This window comes from Aspergillus brasiliensis (assembly GCF_001889945.1).
Source record: "Aspergillus brasiliensis CBS 101740 unplaced genomic scaffold ASPBRscaffold_19, whole genome shotgun sequence".
Lineage (NCBI taxonomy): Eukaryota > Fungi > Ascomycota > Eurotiomycetes > Eurotiales > Aspergillaceae > Aspergillus > Aspergillus brasiliensis.
This window is the reverse complement of record NW_027137460.1, coordinates 46,462-62,323: the sequence shown is the minus strand read 5'-3', so window position 1 is coordinate 62,323 and position 15,862 is coordinate 46,462. Positions and strand designations below refer to the sequence as shown.

Here is a 15,862-nt window from a genome sequence, read left to right as displayed (position 1 = left end):
CTTTCGAAGCAGTAAGTAATACAAACAAAGTGACAGAAAGCCCGGATCGGATCAATGATGTTACATACATAACGTACATACTTCGTACATACATAGATACTTAGATACATACATACCTTCAGGCTTTCCAGCCCCAATTTTCAGCCCCCTCTCTACTACAAGAAGACTAGTCAGTCAGTCTCTCTCCTCCCTCCTCCCCTCCAGCCCGTGTGTTTCATCCGTCTTACATACACCGACTGAAAACTAATAGTTACCTGTACTTTCCCTCCTGCTGCTAATAATAATCATGATGCCCTTCTATCTCGTTTCTTACTGCGACGCCGTAATAAATTGATACTACACGTCGCTTTCACTCCTTCAGTCTCCTGCTCTACCTCCATCGAAACGACCCCCATCCTAATAATCATTTTGTTTGTTCTTCACTACGTCTTTGACTGAGATCACTTCGTTCCTCCTTCCGCAGCAACCCAGCCCGGGCTAATTACCGCCAACGAGACTCCTCTCCCCCCCCCCCGTTCCTGCCCCCGCTTGTCGCCCTTATTGATTTCCGCCCGCGACCACCTGATAGTTATTCCCTCCTGACTCCCGCATATAATCTATCCCTCTGAAAGTCCCTCCCTCTCCGGCCCTCTTCGCGCTCCAATCTGCGGCCAACCGCTTTGACTACGGCCACCCTAGCGATCGCATTGGTGCCTGGATGACGACCAGCAGTACACTGTGTGTGGTCTGTTTACCGCCGCATTCTCATCATCAGGCTGGCCTCTGATCCGACTGCGGGCACGCCGACTGTCGATGGTGACCTTCAACTGCCCCGGTCACGTCTCTGACCTCTCTCTTGCCTGGTAATTCAATCTCCATAGCAAGCCCCCACCAACTTCATCATGGGCAATGTTGGAAGCCGTCTAGATGACTCCGGGAACTTGTACTTCAAGGATCAGACAAGGTGTAAGTTTCTGTCCCTGTGGCGCTGATTCCAAATGCTCGTTGCCCTTGGTATTGTCTTCGTTCTTGTTCTTTCCTTCGGTTCTTCCCTTCTCTTTCTCTCGTTCTTAACCAGATGTACGCCTACCAGTCACAATCGCTTCCGTGACCATAACGAATTCAAAACGGCGCGTGCTATTAACCCTTGTTCCGAACTCGTTTCCCGCTACGCGATATACTGCCAAGCGTGAGATCGGCGACGACAGCCCCATAGAGTATATACAGGTAATCGGCTTTCAATCTCTCCTGAGGCCATCGCCATTGCTTTGCGCCTCTCAAGTCCTCTCAGTAACTAACCCCTCGCTCTCTGTCGACTATTAGGATCCCGATGTTTCGCCGTCTGCCCCTGTGCCTACCTTCCTCCTGCGATTAAACAACGAAGACGAGCTGAATTTTAATTTTACATTCATATTGAGACAGACACAGACGGGAAATGTTGCGAATTCAACCGTCAATGGTGTCTCAACATCATTGCCTGAAGTCGCCGACACGGTGCTTACGGGCCTTACGTTTGCGCATGCGCCGAACTCGAAGGAAATGGACAATTTGATCACCAGAGAATTCCATGCCAATCCCAACTTGCAGAATAATTCCAATGTGCAGCTAGTCGGAGACTACTCCACCGCGGGTAGTCCCTCGGTTCAGTTTGACTGGTCCTGGAAATGGAAGCCCCCAAAAGTGGCAGAGGATAAGGGAGGTGGTTGGAGAAATAGCTGCAGCTTTCTGGATTATGATCAAAGAGCCAACCGGTTGAATACTCTTGCGCACTTCTCTTTCTGGGTACACAACACGGTACGCTCGCTTCCAAGCCCACAAGTTTCCTCGCCAAACTTGGAAGTCAACGTCCCTTTCCGCAATCGTATTCCCTCGTCGCAGTCCGTCCTTTCCCATTCTAGTGACGCGGACGCCGCCTCAAACTCTCAACAGAATGTCCCTGTTACACCCCCCGAAGCCGGTGATACAACTACCACACTGCCCCACGCCTCAGCACCTCCGCCACCAGTCAAGGTCGACCTTCCTCATTCGCGTCCTGGTGAGGACATGAGTGTGGTTGAGGATGGTCCGTTATTCCGGGCTACGATGAAAGCTCTGGAACAGAAGACAGGGAACATGCGTGCTAAGATAAAGAAGGTCCTCAAGAAAGCTGAAGCAGCTCAGCAGGCACAGTCTGCCTGTAACGAAGCCGTGGAAGCCTTCCTCTCCGCCCTAAATGAAGCCTCGACTTCGAACGCGAACGCCATACAACCCGCTCTTGATCACTACTTCGAGAAGACTGCAGTCCAAATATTGAATTACGAACGTTTGAATACTATTCAGCTCCAGAGACTCGTGATAGAACCGCTGGTTAAGCTATACAACAATGACATCAAACAGGCGGAGGCGAAGAAGAAGGAATTCGAGGAAGAGAGCAGAGATTACTACGCCTATGTTAGCCGCTATCTCGGTCAACGCCAGGACTCGTTGAAGGAAAAGAAGCGAGTGGAAAGTGACTCAAAGTACCAGGCAAAGCGACGCAACTTCGAGTTGAAGCGCTTCGACTACTCGTCCTTCATGCAGGATCTCCATGGTGGCCGTAAAGAGCAAGAGGTTCTTTCCCACCTCACTAAGTATGCTGACACCCAAGCGAAGAGTTTTCTGGCAGCCGCCAAAAAGGTGGATGATATGATTCCCCAACTTGATGCGCTCATTCATGAGGTGAACCAAGCGGACAAGGAATTCCAGTTCCAAAGGACAGAAAGGGAAGAAAAGCGGAGGAACCTGGAAAAATCCAGCAATATGTATATCGAGCCTGACTCTCTGACCACTGCGGGTGCATCATCGGTACATTCAGGAAATGGTGGCAGCAACCCCAAATCCGAGATCGAGCTCGGACGCGCAGATAGCACAGGGTCCCAACTGCGGGGTGTCATCAGCAACAGTTCTTCGATTTTGCCGCAGGCCAACTCTGGCAACCACCCAGGCGGTCCCTCGATCCTCGCTTCTACCAGTAGTTCAACCGGTACGTATCCTTTGGGGTCATTCTGGGAGGACGTGCAGATTTTATTTTTTTTTTTTTTATTTTTCTTTTTCCTCTCCTCGTATATTATCATAACCACTGACACCGTCGCAGGCCAGCAGAGGAAGGAAGGTTTACTCTGGGCACTGTCTCGCCCAGGGTCCCATATTGATCCTAAAGGAATGAACAAACAGGCTTGGCATAAGTAAGTTTGTCCCCAATTCCAACAGACTCGGGCTTCCAAACTGACAACCTCCTCGCAGGTTCTGGATCGTATTAGATCAGGGAAAGCTCTCAGAGTATAGCAATTGGAAACAGAAACTAGACTTGCACATGGATCCTATCGACCTGCGAATGGCTTCCGTGCGAGAAGCTCGAAATGCGGAACGACGGTTCTGTTTCGAGGTTATCACACCGCAGTACAAGCGCATTTATCAAGCCACATCAGAGGAAGACATGGCCAACTGGATTCGAGCGATCAACAATGCTTTGCAGAGCGCCGTTGAGGGTCGCGGCATGTCTCCGCCCCCAGTCTCGTCCGGCAATGACAACACGTCCATTGGCCGCGATATTGGCTCAGTGCTCACCGGGAAGAGCACTTCGTACTCTGTCCAACACTCCCAGTCAACAGGGTCTAACAACAGTGTCACCCGCCGTACAACTGTGGGTGCGAGGCCAAGCTACGTACGCGGCGACGGTCTCGGTTTCGAGGAGAATCCTTCGAAATTGCTTCAAACCATCCGAGACGCAGATCAGGGTAATAATTGGTGTGCAGACTGCGGGTCTACATCCAAGGTTGAATGGGTCTCAATAAACCTGGGGATTGTCCTCTGCATCGAGTGCAGTGGTATCCACCGGTCACTTGGAACACACATTTCTAAGATCCGTTCGCTCACTCTGGACGTTAACTCTTTCTCAAATGATATTGTTGAAATCCTGTTGCAGATTGGTAACCGTGTCAGCAACATGATTTGGGAGGCAACCCTCGATCAGGCTCAAAAACCAGTGGCGGCTTCGACTCGTGAGCAGCGGCTGAAGTTCATCACCGCCAAGTACAGTGAACGGGCCTTTGTTCAGCCACTTCCTTCCCCCTTATCGCGTTTCACCACCCCAGATGAGACCCTTCTGGCTGCGATCAAAAGGAATGACATCCAGGGCGTCCTATATGGCATTGCCCTTCGTGCTAATGTGAACATTACTGATCGCTCTCGCAGCACTCATGCCATTTTTCTTGCTTTAGCTGCAGCGGATCCAGCATCACCTGGTGCAGCCTCAAACCTCGCTGTCAAACCTAGTGGAGCACCTACGGTGAAAGCCATCCCATTCCCTATCGCAGAACTGTTGGTCCAGAACGGGGCCGAGATTCCCTCACAACCTCCTCCCATCCCTCTTTCATCAGCCGCTCAGTTATATCTGAGCCAAAGAACTGCCAGAGTATCCGCTTATGGTGCGCCTCCAGTTGCGCCAACACCTGGGAAAGCTGCAGCCGATTCTCCCGGATCAGTACCTACAATTCGGAGCGCAGGGAATGACAATGTCGTTCCGACAACTCAGGCGCCGAGCTCCTTGGACAGCAAGGAGCGCGAGAAATTACAGAAAAGGGGCAGCGCCGGGGCCAGGTTTGCTGGAAAGGTTGCCTCCTTGGGAATCGACCGCTAGCAAGTCTTCCTCGTGAGTGCTATTCTTACTTTGTTCATGAGCCCTTTCTCCCAGGCATGTTGATGGGGCTATTCCTTAATAGTAATTATAACGAAGCTCAAGTAGACACGATGTGATGTTGAATCTCTTGTTGTTTGAGACGTTTGCGGTCTGCATAGCTGCCGGCAGAACAGTATGCTTTTGTCGGTATGCAATATACTACACTTTAGTCTTTTTTGTTTTTTTCTGTGAATACCTTGTTGGTGACGCATGGGAAATACCCCTGCGTCTTATTTCTTCCCCATCCAGCACTATCCACCGTGTTTATCCTTATCTCCTCTTGCCTTTGGCCCTCTTCCTTTCTACCCGCCGACGTTCATCTTACACGCTGGCCACTTCACGTATTGTCAGCAAATGTCCCCTCTCCTTCAAAATTCCATGTAAACTCGAGCAAAGATCCGGCTGGTCCGGCATCGTACGCCCGTGTTCGAGCTCTTCCCCTACCTAGATCCAGGACCTGTTCTGCTAATGCCGATATTCAATGAACGTCCATGTTGTATATGAGCTTCTAGACACTATTGCAGACTACGCAATTGATTGGTCAAGATCTAATTCCCCATCAGGCTTATACAGTAGGCCCGCATCGTGCCTGTCATAGTCCACTGCTCGTAGGGAACGTGAGAGTAACCCTCCCAAGGCGAGCCTAAATCGAGAGCGATGGTTATGCCTCTCCAATTTCCACATACAGGGTGGAATTCGCCATGGCGGTCACAATTCTTGAGGAGGCGAAGCCAATTGGAGCTCGCCCCTTGGATGTGAAAAAGGCCGGAAGGCCGAATCCAACGCCATCGAGAATGAAGTGGCACAGAAACACGGCAAATCGGTGGAACATGGTGAGCAGAACATATGCGACGTGAAGAGGAAAAAAGGAAAAGAAAAAAATAAATAAAAAAAAAAAGAAGGCTAAGACAATCGGCTGAGAAGGGACCTATTGTATCATGACTACACACAGCAGCAGTGGAGCCCTTTACCCATAAGAGAGAAACTGCGCACTCGGATATAGAGGAAGAATGGAAGTTTTGATTGAACAGGGATGTGGTAATCAGCTGGCGCAGCCTCTGCAATGTTGCTTTGCCACCGATAGTTGGACCTATATCCTTCGGTGTGACTGGTATCCGACAGGATGAGGATGATCCCTCCTGTCTGGCGGTCCTGGCGGATGAAGGGACACATGCCGCCGCCGAGCCGAGTTGATAAGCGCGCATGATGTCGGCGACAGGCATCACTATCTGTCCCCCCTCGTGCGAATTACAGAGCCATCAACGTCCCCATTGGGCGATCGCCGTAGCTCGACACAAGCCACCGCAGCGCCTAATACCTTAAAGGGGATGAGCTGGCGAGATGGCGTTTCCCGTTTGTGGAGACCAGCCTGGGACTTCGTACTATGGGGGGTGGGCGGTGGTGGTGGTGTACGCAAAATACCTAGCGAAATTGGAGACAGCATCCATGCTAGTGGGCAGAGTCAGCGCTGGCTTTTGGGTATGCTGTGTACATTGTACCACACTTTTAGTCACATTTGCTCTCCTAAGGCTTGAATCAGATGCAGTCATGCATTGTCAGGGCCATGTATATGATTTTAGTCGGCCGATGATGAAATCGATGGGCGGATCGTTCGTCCCGTGGTAAGATTGTCCAGTTCTCTTCCTCATACCAATTGGTGGGTTATTCATAGTCAGACAGAGGTACCAGTGCTGTGGCTGTATGGATCCCACATCCATTTCCTCATTTTCCGAATGCTCGAATCATCAGAGGCCGTAGATGAGGGGGTACGAGAAGGCTGGAGGATGTGAGGTGTTCGCGGCCCCATTCAAGAGCATCCGATGACGTCATATTCATTTGCTTGCGGCGTGGCGTTCGAGAGGCAGCCGCGGTGGGAAGAAACGGACGATCGCGGTCAATCTTTTCCTTCGATGAGATTCCAAACCCCCCTCACCTGGTCGGGGAATGATCTCGAGATCTGAAATTGGGGCGAAGACGAAATGAATTGGGGTGCTTGCTGAGATGGTCCGTGGTTTGCAAGCTGTGCAGGGGGGTGGGTGTGGTGCAGGAGGAGCTCTATTGTTGGTGTGTGCTTTGTGATTAACGCATTCAAGTCAGTCTACAGAGTACGCACACACACACACACACATCCATTACCCACTTGGCTAGTCCCATGTCAATCCCCGCCATGATGGAGTGGTTTCCACCTGTCTGGCTCCTCTTGGGTGGCAAATTCCATTTCACTTTACCCCCTCCCTTCTAAGAGGGAGATTGATCGATCATGCCATACGGTGTACATGATGTGCAGGGATCACTCCTTATTGTTGAGGGCATTGTATACCCATTGCATCCACCGCCCCCTGCTTCCCTAGAAAGGTACCAGGCACAGTCGACAGAATGGGGTTCACCGAGCTTGGATGGGTCCGTGCTAATGCAGCAGGAGTTAGTTCATAGCTCGAAATTGACCTGAGATGGGCCGAATGGTTTCCATCCTTTGGGTGGTTTATGGCAGTGATAGTCGTAAGTCATGACAGTTCTCAACTTCGAATAGCGGGAACAGAATGATAGCCGAGACGGATGAAGAATCCGCATACTCTAAGTGGGCGCAGTCCCTGTGTTGCATATCTCAAACCTTTCTCCAGCAGACTGATCAAATACCAGTAATGGTGAGAGGGGAAGAGGGGGCTTTCAATCCTGGGTGGGTGCATGCATGATGGCTCTGCAGAGCTGGCCGGAGAAGCATGCTTCAATGATTACACAGCTTAAAAGGGAACAAGCCAATGGCTCGGTGAAGGGTGACACTGTGTGAAACCTATGGTAAAGATTATGTTGACGGATTTTTTGGTCTTCTTTTCTCTTGTAGTAGAAAGGTAGTTGGGAGGCGCTACTGCTGATTCGCCTTTGTTGAAGTTTTGAGGCTGTTGGGGAGGTTCTGGAACGATCGATTCCCGGGAATCTCTCCCACATCTGGAGGGCGTCGACATTATTGATGCCATAAATTTCTCGGCATCCTCTGGTGAAGATTTCTGATGTGGTTTTCACTGAAACTGGAGGATCTACTACAGAGGGATACTTCTATACTAGTAGTATACTATGCCTATCTAGTAGGTTATGTGGCTGGGTATCGTAATGAGTGAACAGTACCCAGTCTGGGGGATTCTAATAACTACTTAGTATCTAAACAGGTAATCACGCGAATACCTGACGCATCAAGCAGCGTGTGTATTGTGTATTTATCTGTATACATACTGGTACTGTATCTCGATACCGAGGTATGGGGACAGAATAGAAGTATCGAGTGCTAACATCAGCTGCGAATTGAGAGTTAAGCATTCGGGCACCATTGAGGCATCCTCACCAGGCCAGGGAACTATCTAGTAGTCTGTCACATATCGGACAGTAGTTTTGGTCTCTTTTAATATCCCAGACCAATTATAGACACCATCCTTATGAGATAATCGTCCCTGGCACTCTCTGGTATTGATGATGATTGATGATGGATGAAGTAGTCTATACAGAAGAACGTCCCCTGCCTTGAGTCAGTCTCCTTGCCTCTCAAGGAAGGTTCCCGGTCGGAGCTGCAATTGAAGAGCCCCCGTGTATGGAAAGGGACGAATGTCTGTACCAGGGCGAAGGAGGGCTTCAAGGAAGCTTTGTTGTCTCATTTCCACCCAACTCTACCTTACCTAGTGGATGGAATCAACGGCTTCAACGAATTCAGGTCACAAGTCGCAAAAGGCAGCGCGATCTCCACTTCAACAAAGCTGCCGCTTAGCGTGACCTTAGGAGCACCATCGTCAGCAGCCTCCTGCAGCTATCATTGGTCCTGCGCCAGACTTCTGCACCCTAGCAAACTCGTCCATTTTCCCAACCTGGGCTTGATCACTGAGTCCCTACTTACTAACTTGGTAGTTGTCGTCGCTTGACTCATTTTCAACTCTTCGGGATCAAGCCCCGAAGGAAAAAAGAAGAATGACACAGTGGCCCCGGCAGAAGAGGCACCTGGGGCAAGATTAGAAAAGAGAATGGGGAGGGGGAAAAAAAGGAGCTCGGAAAAGTAGTCAATAGTGGGGTGTTTGCCATGGTGCTGACCACGACATATGCTAACTTGCTAAGAAGGACCCAGCCACGCCGCTGGTGGCGGCTCGGATTGGACCAAGGGGTTTCCGGAAGAGGATGAGATGAAGTTCAAGTGGTGTTGCATTGATTGGCTGGTATCCCATCCGGTCCCCCAAATCAGATGTGGAGCCTTCCGAAGCACTGCTAGTACGAAATACTCCGGTACATGCGGTGCCACTAATTCCGGGTACCGAATAGGCAATAGACTGCGGTTACAAAGGATGGGGCTGGATTCAGGAACGGGTAGAAGGAAGGCTAGACTATCAGTAAGTAAAAGAGAAAAAAAGGAAAGGGAAAAAGGAAAGAAGAGGGGGTGGGGGGAAGAAGAAGAATGGATCAAGGGAAATCAGAAGCTCCAGGCGACGGGAGAATGAACCGATGAGGAACAGCCAGTGAAATCGGAACAGGCTAATATATATAAAGTATAGTAACTATTGTTCAGGCCCATGGTACTACGGAGTACTAGTACCAGAGATTGAGGGTATTCCGGATCTTGGTACCACCTAGGAACTGTGTAATCTTCTCATACAGACAATGAAGGTCGGATCGCTGGACTTGGTGGACTGAAGAATAAACACGAGTAGTAGTAAACAACTACTGAAGTTAGTACATTGTATGGAGGGCAACAGTAGAGGGCAACAATGGAGTTTCCACCACCTTGTAGAATAGAGGTCACTACTGGTTACTGCTAGTAGTAGTAGTAAGGTTGGATGCATGTCTTTTGCTCAGCACCGGTGACTTGTGCTCTGATTGGTTCTGATTGGGAAGGGGGAAAAGAAAGGGAACTACCATACTTTATTGTGTAAGCTGCTTCCACTTGGTGGCCACAATGCAGGCAGAAGAATTCTGCAAGTTGATCGCGTCCCCATAAAGACTTTCATGGCCTACAGGGCTTCAGCTATAAGGAAGGGGAGGGGATAACTATGCTGCTTACGTGCCACATCGAATGATAGGAGTGGTTGTTCTGACGCTCTACTACTACATTGGGCGGGATGGAGATCGGGCCCTAGTGGGAATGTAGTACCCTGCCTGGTCAGGTGGCAGACTACGGAGTACTAGGTTAGCTTTCGCTATCGTTGTCCATCAAGTATCATTACTACTATTACAATATTTTCGATTCTGATTCACATCTCTTTGTGGAAATATCTTTTTCTTCATCCATATTTTATTTTATTTTCCTTCACAGTACTCCCCTTCTTCATCCAATTTTTCGTCTCCACAATCGTTCCCAGCTGTTCTTTTCTCCCGAATGACTGGCTCTAAGGTGAACCGATCTTTAATCCTAGTATGGACCATGACGGGATTTGGGGTGGCCCATTCGAACACCGTCTGGAGCTTCGACAATCACGGTACGCAGTATCACCATTGCCTTGTTCTTCCTATTCCCCACCGCCTCCAGTCTGTTTGGTCTTAGGGCTGGCCGTGGCTAAGTTGTTTTTCACCCTTACACGCGCCCCCCCCCCAACACAGTAGACAACCAACGGTTTTTCCGGAATCTGCAATTGCCACACACTCCTGTCCGGTCTCTCTTCCTTATAATGTTAATATCTCATGAATCTCAACGCTACCTAGATTCTCCGATCGTCCAATAAGAAATGCTGATTTTCTGAAATAGCCATCTTTGTGACCGCCATCGACGCAAACTCAAGGACCGCTGTAACCATAAACAAGCACCAAAAAAAAAAAAAAAAGAAAAGAAAAAAAGGGCAAGGCACATGCTGCTGAGTATCGCGTTGTAGATCAATTTATTTTTCTGGAGCTATAAATCTCACTGCAGCTGTCAATCCCGATGGTCACTGCCACGCATGCACCTCGGGCTAAGGCCCCATCAAACGCTCGGAACCACTACATGCAGGACCCTCTCGAAATTTGCCACTCTCAAGCAGTGTCCTCTACTACTACACGGCAACATAACCTCCCCCTACTACATTTGCTCATCCTACCAAAGCGGGTTGGCTAGGCTCTCTTTGGGTCCTCGGGATATCACTGGCAATCCCCTTTTTAAACTGTCAGCGGAAGATCCATGGATTCCACCGGCTGGGGACAGAATTCCGGTACCCAATCATGGCCTCCTACAAAAGCCATCGATGCCATCGAGACCATCCATTTCACCCTCTTGCCAAACGCCCTTTAGATTTAATTCAAAGTAACCCTAAGCACGACGCCCATCCCCATTTTCTCAATGAATGTGGCTGTTTCGTTATTCTTTTCGGACATGCCACCTTTCCAGGCCTTCTTCCTGAAGTGAGCCACATTCCCGCTCTGCGTGATTGGAGTATAATTTCTTTACTCGCTCTCCATCTTTACTCTTTTGATTTCTTTTGTATTATTTTATTTATTCCCTCCAGTGGATGATTTTCCTCTCCTTTCCCGTTTTTGTCTAGTATTCTTTTCATTTCCATTTTTCTATTTTGTGAATTTTCCCATCACTACAGTTGCTGCCATTACTATTACTGTTATTATTGTTACTATTATTATGATTACTGCTAGTATTTCTTGTGGTTGCGGTTGTGGTATTGATTTTCCCCCGTCCTATCTTCCCGATTGCATTCGGCCTTGATCTTGCCATTGTACGGTTTTTATCTTCAACTCTTACCTGAACGCTTGTCTTCTTTGGCATTTAGAGACTTGGAAGATCGTGAAAAAAAACTATTCCCGGAAGCCTCTTCTACTGGTGATGTTTTGACCTCATCGACGTCTTTTCTTCGCTAGCTCTCTTCTCACCGGATCCCCGGTACGAGCAAACCACAGTTTCATTCTTGCTTGCGTCTGGGTGAAATTTCCGGGAAAAGATCCGGATCAAGCTTGTTGTCGATCGTGCGTGATAGTTGATTGGGCCTCTGCATGGGAAAAGAACTAAAAGCGTCGAAGCAAGGCCCGATCCGCATCGCAGCCCCGATTTCTAAACTGTGGATATCCTAGGCTAAGAGGGAGCCACCGCCACAAAGGGGGGGGGAAGAGAAACGAGAGAGAAGGGCGGAAGACAGGAAGGAACACAGGGCTCCAGATCATTGGACTCTCGCGGTCTCACGATCCTCTGTGCGCCACCACCAGTCAGTCACCAGTATAGACTGGGCTTGGGTTCTGACGAACACGTCCCTAAGGGGGGCCCATTGTTGCCCTCATTTCCGTTCCGATAGTCTTCTTTACCCACCTGGCTGTGAAGGACCTGCCCTTCCGAGCTCTGACGGTCAGAAGATCCGTTGGACTACTTGGGCTCTGCTGACCTGGTTGGTCTGGAGGGCCCTCCTTCTCCATAGTCTCCGCTTAAGGTCTGGCTACGGTGCGTCTACACAAGGATTATTCATTATTATCGTGGTTGTTTTCCCCCATCACCGACATCAAAGCCACACCAACTGTCGATTGCAGGGTGCCTCTCTCTCTGCCACCATCGTGGGGGGCACGGTCTTTCTGTCATCGCTCTCCCTATCTGTTGACGTCCAAAGGTATGTTTTGTTGATAGTCGTCTTTATCTTTTCCCTCCCTCTTCCGTTTCTTTCCCTCGCCTTCGGTAGCGATCCCACAGGACTGTTTGGTGTTTCATTTCCCTTTACCCTTCACTTCTAAAGTTCGACCACCCCCTACTCAACGCCCATGGGGGTGGGAAAAACCCACACTCCCAATAAACTATCTTCCCCGACAATTCTTTGTGATCATCCGCCTCAACAGTCATCAATGCCGCCAAATCTCCCTATATCTCGTTGATTTCAGGGACCGGGAAAAAGCGGATTCTTCGGTGGCTGTCATAGGCGCTTGAGAGACAGATACCATATTTCCTTCAAATATCATTGTCCCGTCTTCTTTTGGCGTGATTGAGGGCCACCACGGCATAGTGCTTGTGCCCTACGTGCCCCTTCGCCGCAACGCTCGTTTTCCAGTCTTCACGACGTGAAGGAGTCTGGAACTCGCTGCTATGTGCCATCTGATTTCCTCTCGTGCATCATCTTATACTGTCTTATTCCTGCCCTAGCCTATGGATATTATTTCCTGGCCGTGGTCCTGCACTGTGCCTCTGTGCGCGTAGCCGCCTATACCCCTCCCCTTTTTTTATGGCTCTGATACCCAATTGTCCCGTTTATTATTCTTTCCACACTTGATTCGTTCTCCACCCTCTTTTTAAGGCAGCGTGGCGATTCGTGCGTGCATCTTTTACAGAGTGGCTCCGTGTCTTCTTTCACTCAAGTCTTGCAACTGCAGTTCCCCCCAAAAAGGACCCGACGGTTTAGCACCCAGATGTCAGACGGTGCCTCCCTTGTGATTTGGTGTGCTCGCTCATCCTATTATAACTGTCTAGGAGTTCCTCTTCTTCACTCTACATGCCCTCTGCATCACACTTCACCTTCTTCTATTGGTTCTTGTGTAGATTCCACGTCATATTCTACTTCGTTCTTGCCTGTACAAGTCAGTAACTTCACTTGTTCATACCCTCTTACGCGACCCAGTCTTCGGGAACTTTTTCACCCTCTTATTGATCCTTCTTGTCGTTTGTGGCTTTTTTATTTTTGGTTTTTTTTTTTTTTACCGCAGCCTCAGACCATCTTTTTTCCCCTTCGCTTGTTGGCTTTTTTTCGTTCCTACATCCTCGTCGTTCTTTGCAAAATCACCCTGTCTGGAATTTTCGTGGAAGTAACTCATTTTTGATATGGCACCGTCAAGATTTTAACCTGTATGGACATACATTAGGCACATCACATCGCTTAGCAGCGGAATTGTTGCCCACGATTTCCAGAGCGTGTTTGAACCCACGGGTTGGGGCAAGGTAAGTTGTCTCACCAGCTTTTCGCGAGAAGCCTTTTCTAGGCTTCGGAACTCCCTAGGTATATTCGAAATGACCCAGCTAATCGTATCGAAGAGTCTTCCTGTACTGAGTTATCGTTGGTTTATATCTATCATGACATATCCCAATGGCGACGCTCCTTCGGCTCTCCCAGATTCAACGCAGGGGGGTCCGAACGGAGCCAAACCACAAGCAATCAATAAGTCGCATGAAGTAGAGGAGCCTCCTCCACAATCAGGTATGTTTTTTACCCGGACTAATCGCTCTGTAGAGCCCTTGGTAGAACTGAAATTTCGCTCAGTGTCGACAACTTTAACTTCCCCCGAAGCCCCTCGATCGGATTTTGAACAACACCATCCCAAAACACAGGCCCAGATGGCACAGGCCGCACGTGGAGGGGCGCCCTCGTCCCTTGACATGCGAGACATGAGGTCCACCTTGCCTGGGTATCAGAGTCATTCTATCCTTTATGAGCAGCATCATATTCAGCAACCCTTTGTTCCAACGGCTCACCCACATGGCATTGTATACGCAATGCCACCAATGTCGTCATTTCCAGGGCCACCAATGAATCCGAATATGGCATTCAGCGGTCCCTTCAATCAGGTCTACACGCCTTATCTTCAGCAGCAACCCGAGGAGCCTCTTCTGCCTCCTGGTGCCGCGGGTTATCAGTCTTTGGGGCCGCATTCAACCGCTCACATGAATGTTCATTTACCCGGCCACGCAACTGGATATGGACCAAACTATTACACCCAGACCGCATACACGGCAGCTCTTGGGCACGGCCCCGGTCCTCCGACTACCTCATCTTCAGTGCAAGTGCAACCACGCAATCAGTCTCGGAACACATTAGGCCCAAAAACCAAATCGGCATCCGGTCTGGGGAAAGAAAATAGGCAACGGCGTCTGGATCTGGAATATGATGTCTCTAAGACCATCGTGGATGGATCAACTCCTATGAAGTCTCTCCCCGTTCAAACTTTCTCGGCCGGTAAGTCTGGTCCTGAACATGCGAGAAGCGAATTACGTGTTTTTGACATGTCTCCGATGTACCAGACTCAGGATTGCATTCATCTAATGCCACTGCGTCAAGTGCTCCAAGGGGGCCACCGCGGAAGCCAAAGCAATCCGGGCATGCACTGTGGGTTGGCAATCTTCCCCCCGGTACCAATATTGTTGACCTGAAAGACTACTTTTCTCAGAACGCCACAAAGGAACTGGAGAGCGTCTTCCTCATCTCTAAGAGTAACTGTGCGTTTATCAATTACAAAACGGAGAGCGCTTGTGCGGCGGCATTGTCAAGGTTCAACGATTCGAGATTCCATGGAGCACGTCTTGTATGTCGGCTACGCCAGGGGGCTGTTTCTCCGGGGTCTAATGTTGAACCTATGGGATCTTCTACCCCTACTACATATCAAGATGGAGAAGCCAAGTCATCCGACACTGTGCTTGAGGAAAATGCGATGGAAAGCGGCATTCCGCACACCCGAGTCCCTAGCAGATACTTTATAGTCAAAAGCTTAAGTGTTGATGACCTCGAACTCAGTCGACAGAACAACATCTGGGCCACTCAAACTCATAACGAGAAGCAGCTAAATCAGGCTTACGAGGTCAGCTTTACGCCCGCTAATTCTCTTATCGCTAGAGAAGAGTAATTCGCTAACAACCCCAACAGAATGCTGATGATGTCTATCTCATCTTTTCCGCCAACAAGTCAGGTGAATATTATGGATACGCCCGTATGATGTCGCCGATACAAGATGATGAGAGTTTGGCATCGGAGATGCCCTCGAGGGTCGACAACCCCCCTGAACCCGAGACTTTAGACGTGACGCCCACTCCAGCAACATCCACTGCACCTAACGGACGGATAATCAACGACTGTGCGCGGGGGACTATATTTTGGGAGGCTGAAACCTCAGAGGATGAGAGCGGCGTGAGCAAGGAGAAGGAGAAGGAGAAGGTTATTCATGAAAAGGCGGAAGATTCTACCGATACCGGGACACAATTGATTGGAAAGCCGTTTAGGATTCGATGGCTCTCGACTACACGAGTTCCATTCCATCGTACGAGAGGTTTGCGGAATCCCTGGAACTCGAATCGAGAAGTGAAGATCGCTCGCGACGGTACGGAGATCGAGCCGGAGGTGGGGTGGAAACTTTTGCAGTTATTCCACTCCCAGCCTCAAGACTAGGCAAACGGGAGAAGGATTATGGATACAGCGAAGAAGGGGTTCAGCTGAATAGGCGAAGAGAAAGGGGCAGAGAGCAAGAAAATTGAGGGGGTTGCGGAACAGATGGTTTCAGGAT

At 49.5% G+C, this 15,862-nt stretch overlaps 3 protein-coding genes across 3 annotated transcripts; 2 read left to right on the top strand and 1 right to left on the bottom strand.

Moving 5' to 3' along the window:
* Nucleotides 1-881: 881 nt before the first annotated feature.
* Nucleotides 882-4,636, top strand: ASPBRDRAFT_200658 (putative ARF GTPase activator (Csx2); the record flags this gene model as incomplete). Its single annotated transcript, XM_067621465.1, has 5 exons — nucleotides 882-945; nucleotides 1,073-1,206; nucleotides 1,303-2,980; nucleotides 3,092-3,182; nucleotides 3,241-4,636. 5 exons carry the CDS (start codon nucleotides 882-884, stop codon nucleotides 4,634-4,636), a joined length of 3,363 nt encoding a protein of 1,120 aa, XP_067473901.1.
* Nucleotides 4,637-10,590: 5,954 nt separating this feature from the next.
* Nucleotides 10,591-11,026, bottom strand: ASPBRDRAFT_137561 (uncharacterized protein; the record flags this gene model as incomplete). The annotated part of the gene is made up of 3 exons (XM_067618910.1): nucleotides 10,591-10,665; nucleotides 10,781-10,901; nucleotides 10,989-11,026. Coding segments are annotated over 3 exons (234 nt in total), but the record flags the coding sequence as incomplete, so codon positions are not given.
* A 2,638-nt stretch (nucleotides 11,027-13,664) lies between these two features.
* Nucleotides 13,665-15,747, top strand: ASPBRDRAFT_200657 (putative YT521-B-like splicing factor; the record flags this gene model as incomplete). Its single annotated transcript, XM_067621464.1, has 4 exons — nucleotides 13,665-13,788; nucleotides 13,822-14,544; nucleotides 14,610-15,163; nucleotides 15,229-15,747. 4 exons carry the CDS (start codon nucleotides 13,665-13,667, stop codon nucleotides 15,745-15,747), a joined length of 1,920 nt encoding a protein of 639 aa, XP_067473899.1.
* Between the last annotated feature and the right edge of the window lie 115 nt (nucleotides 15,748-15,862).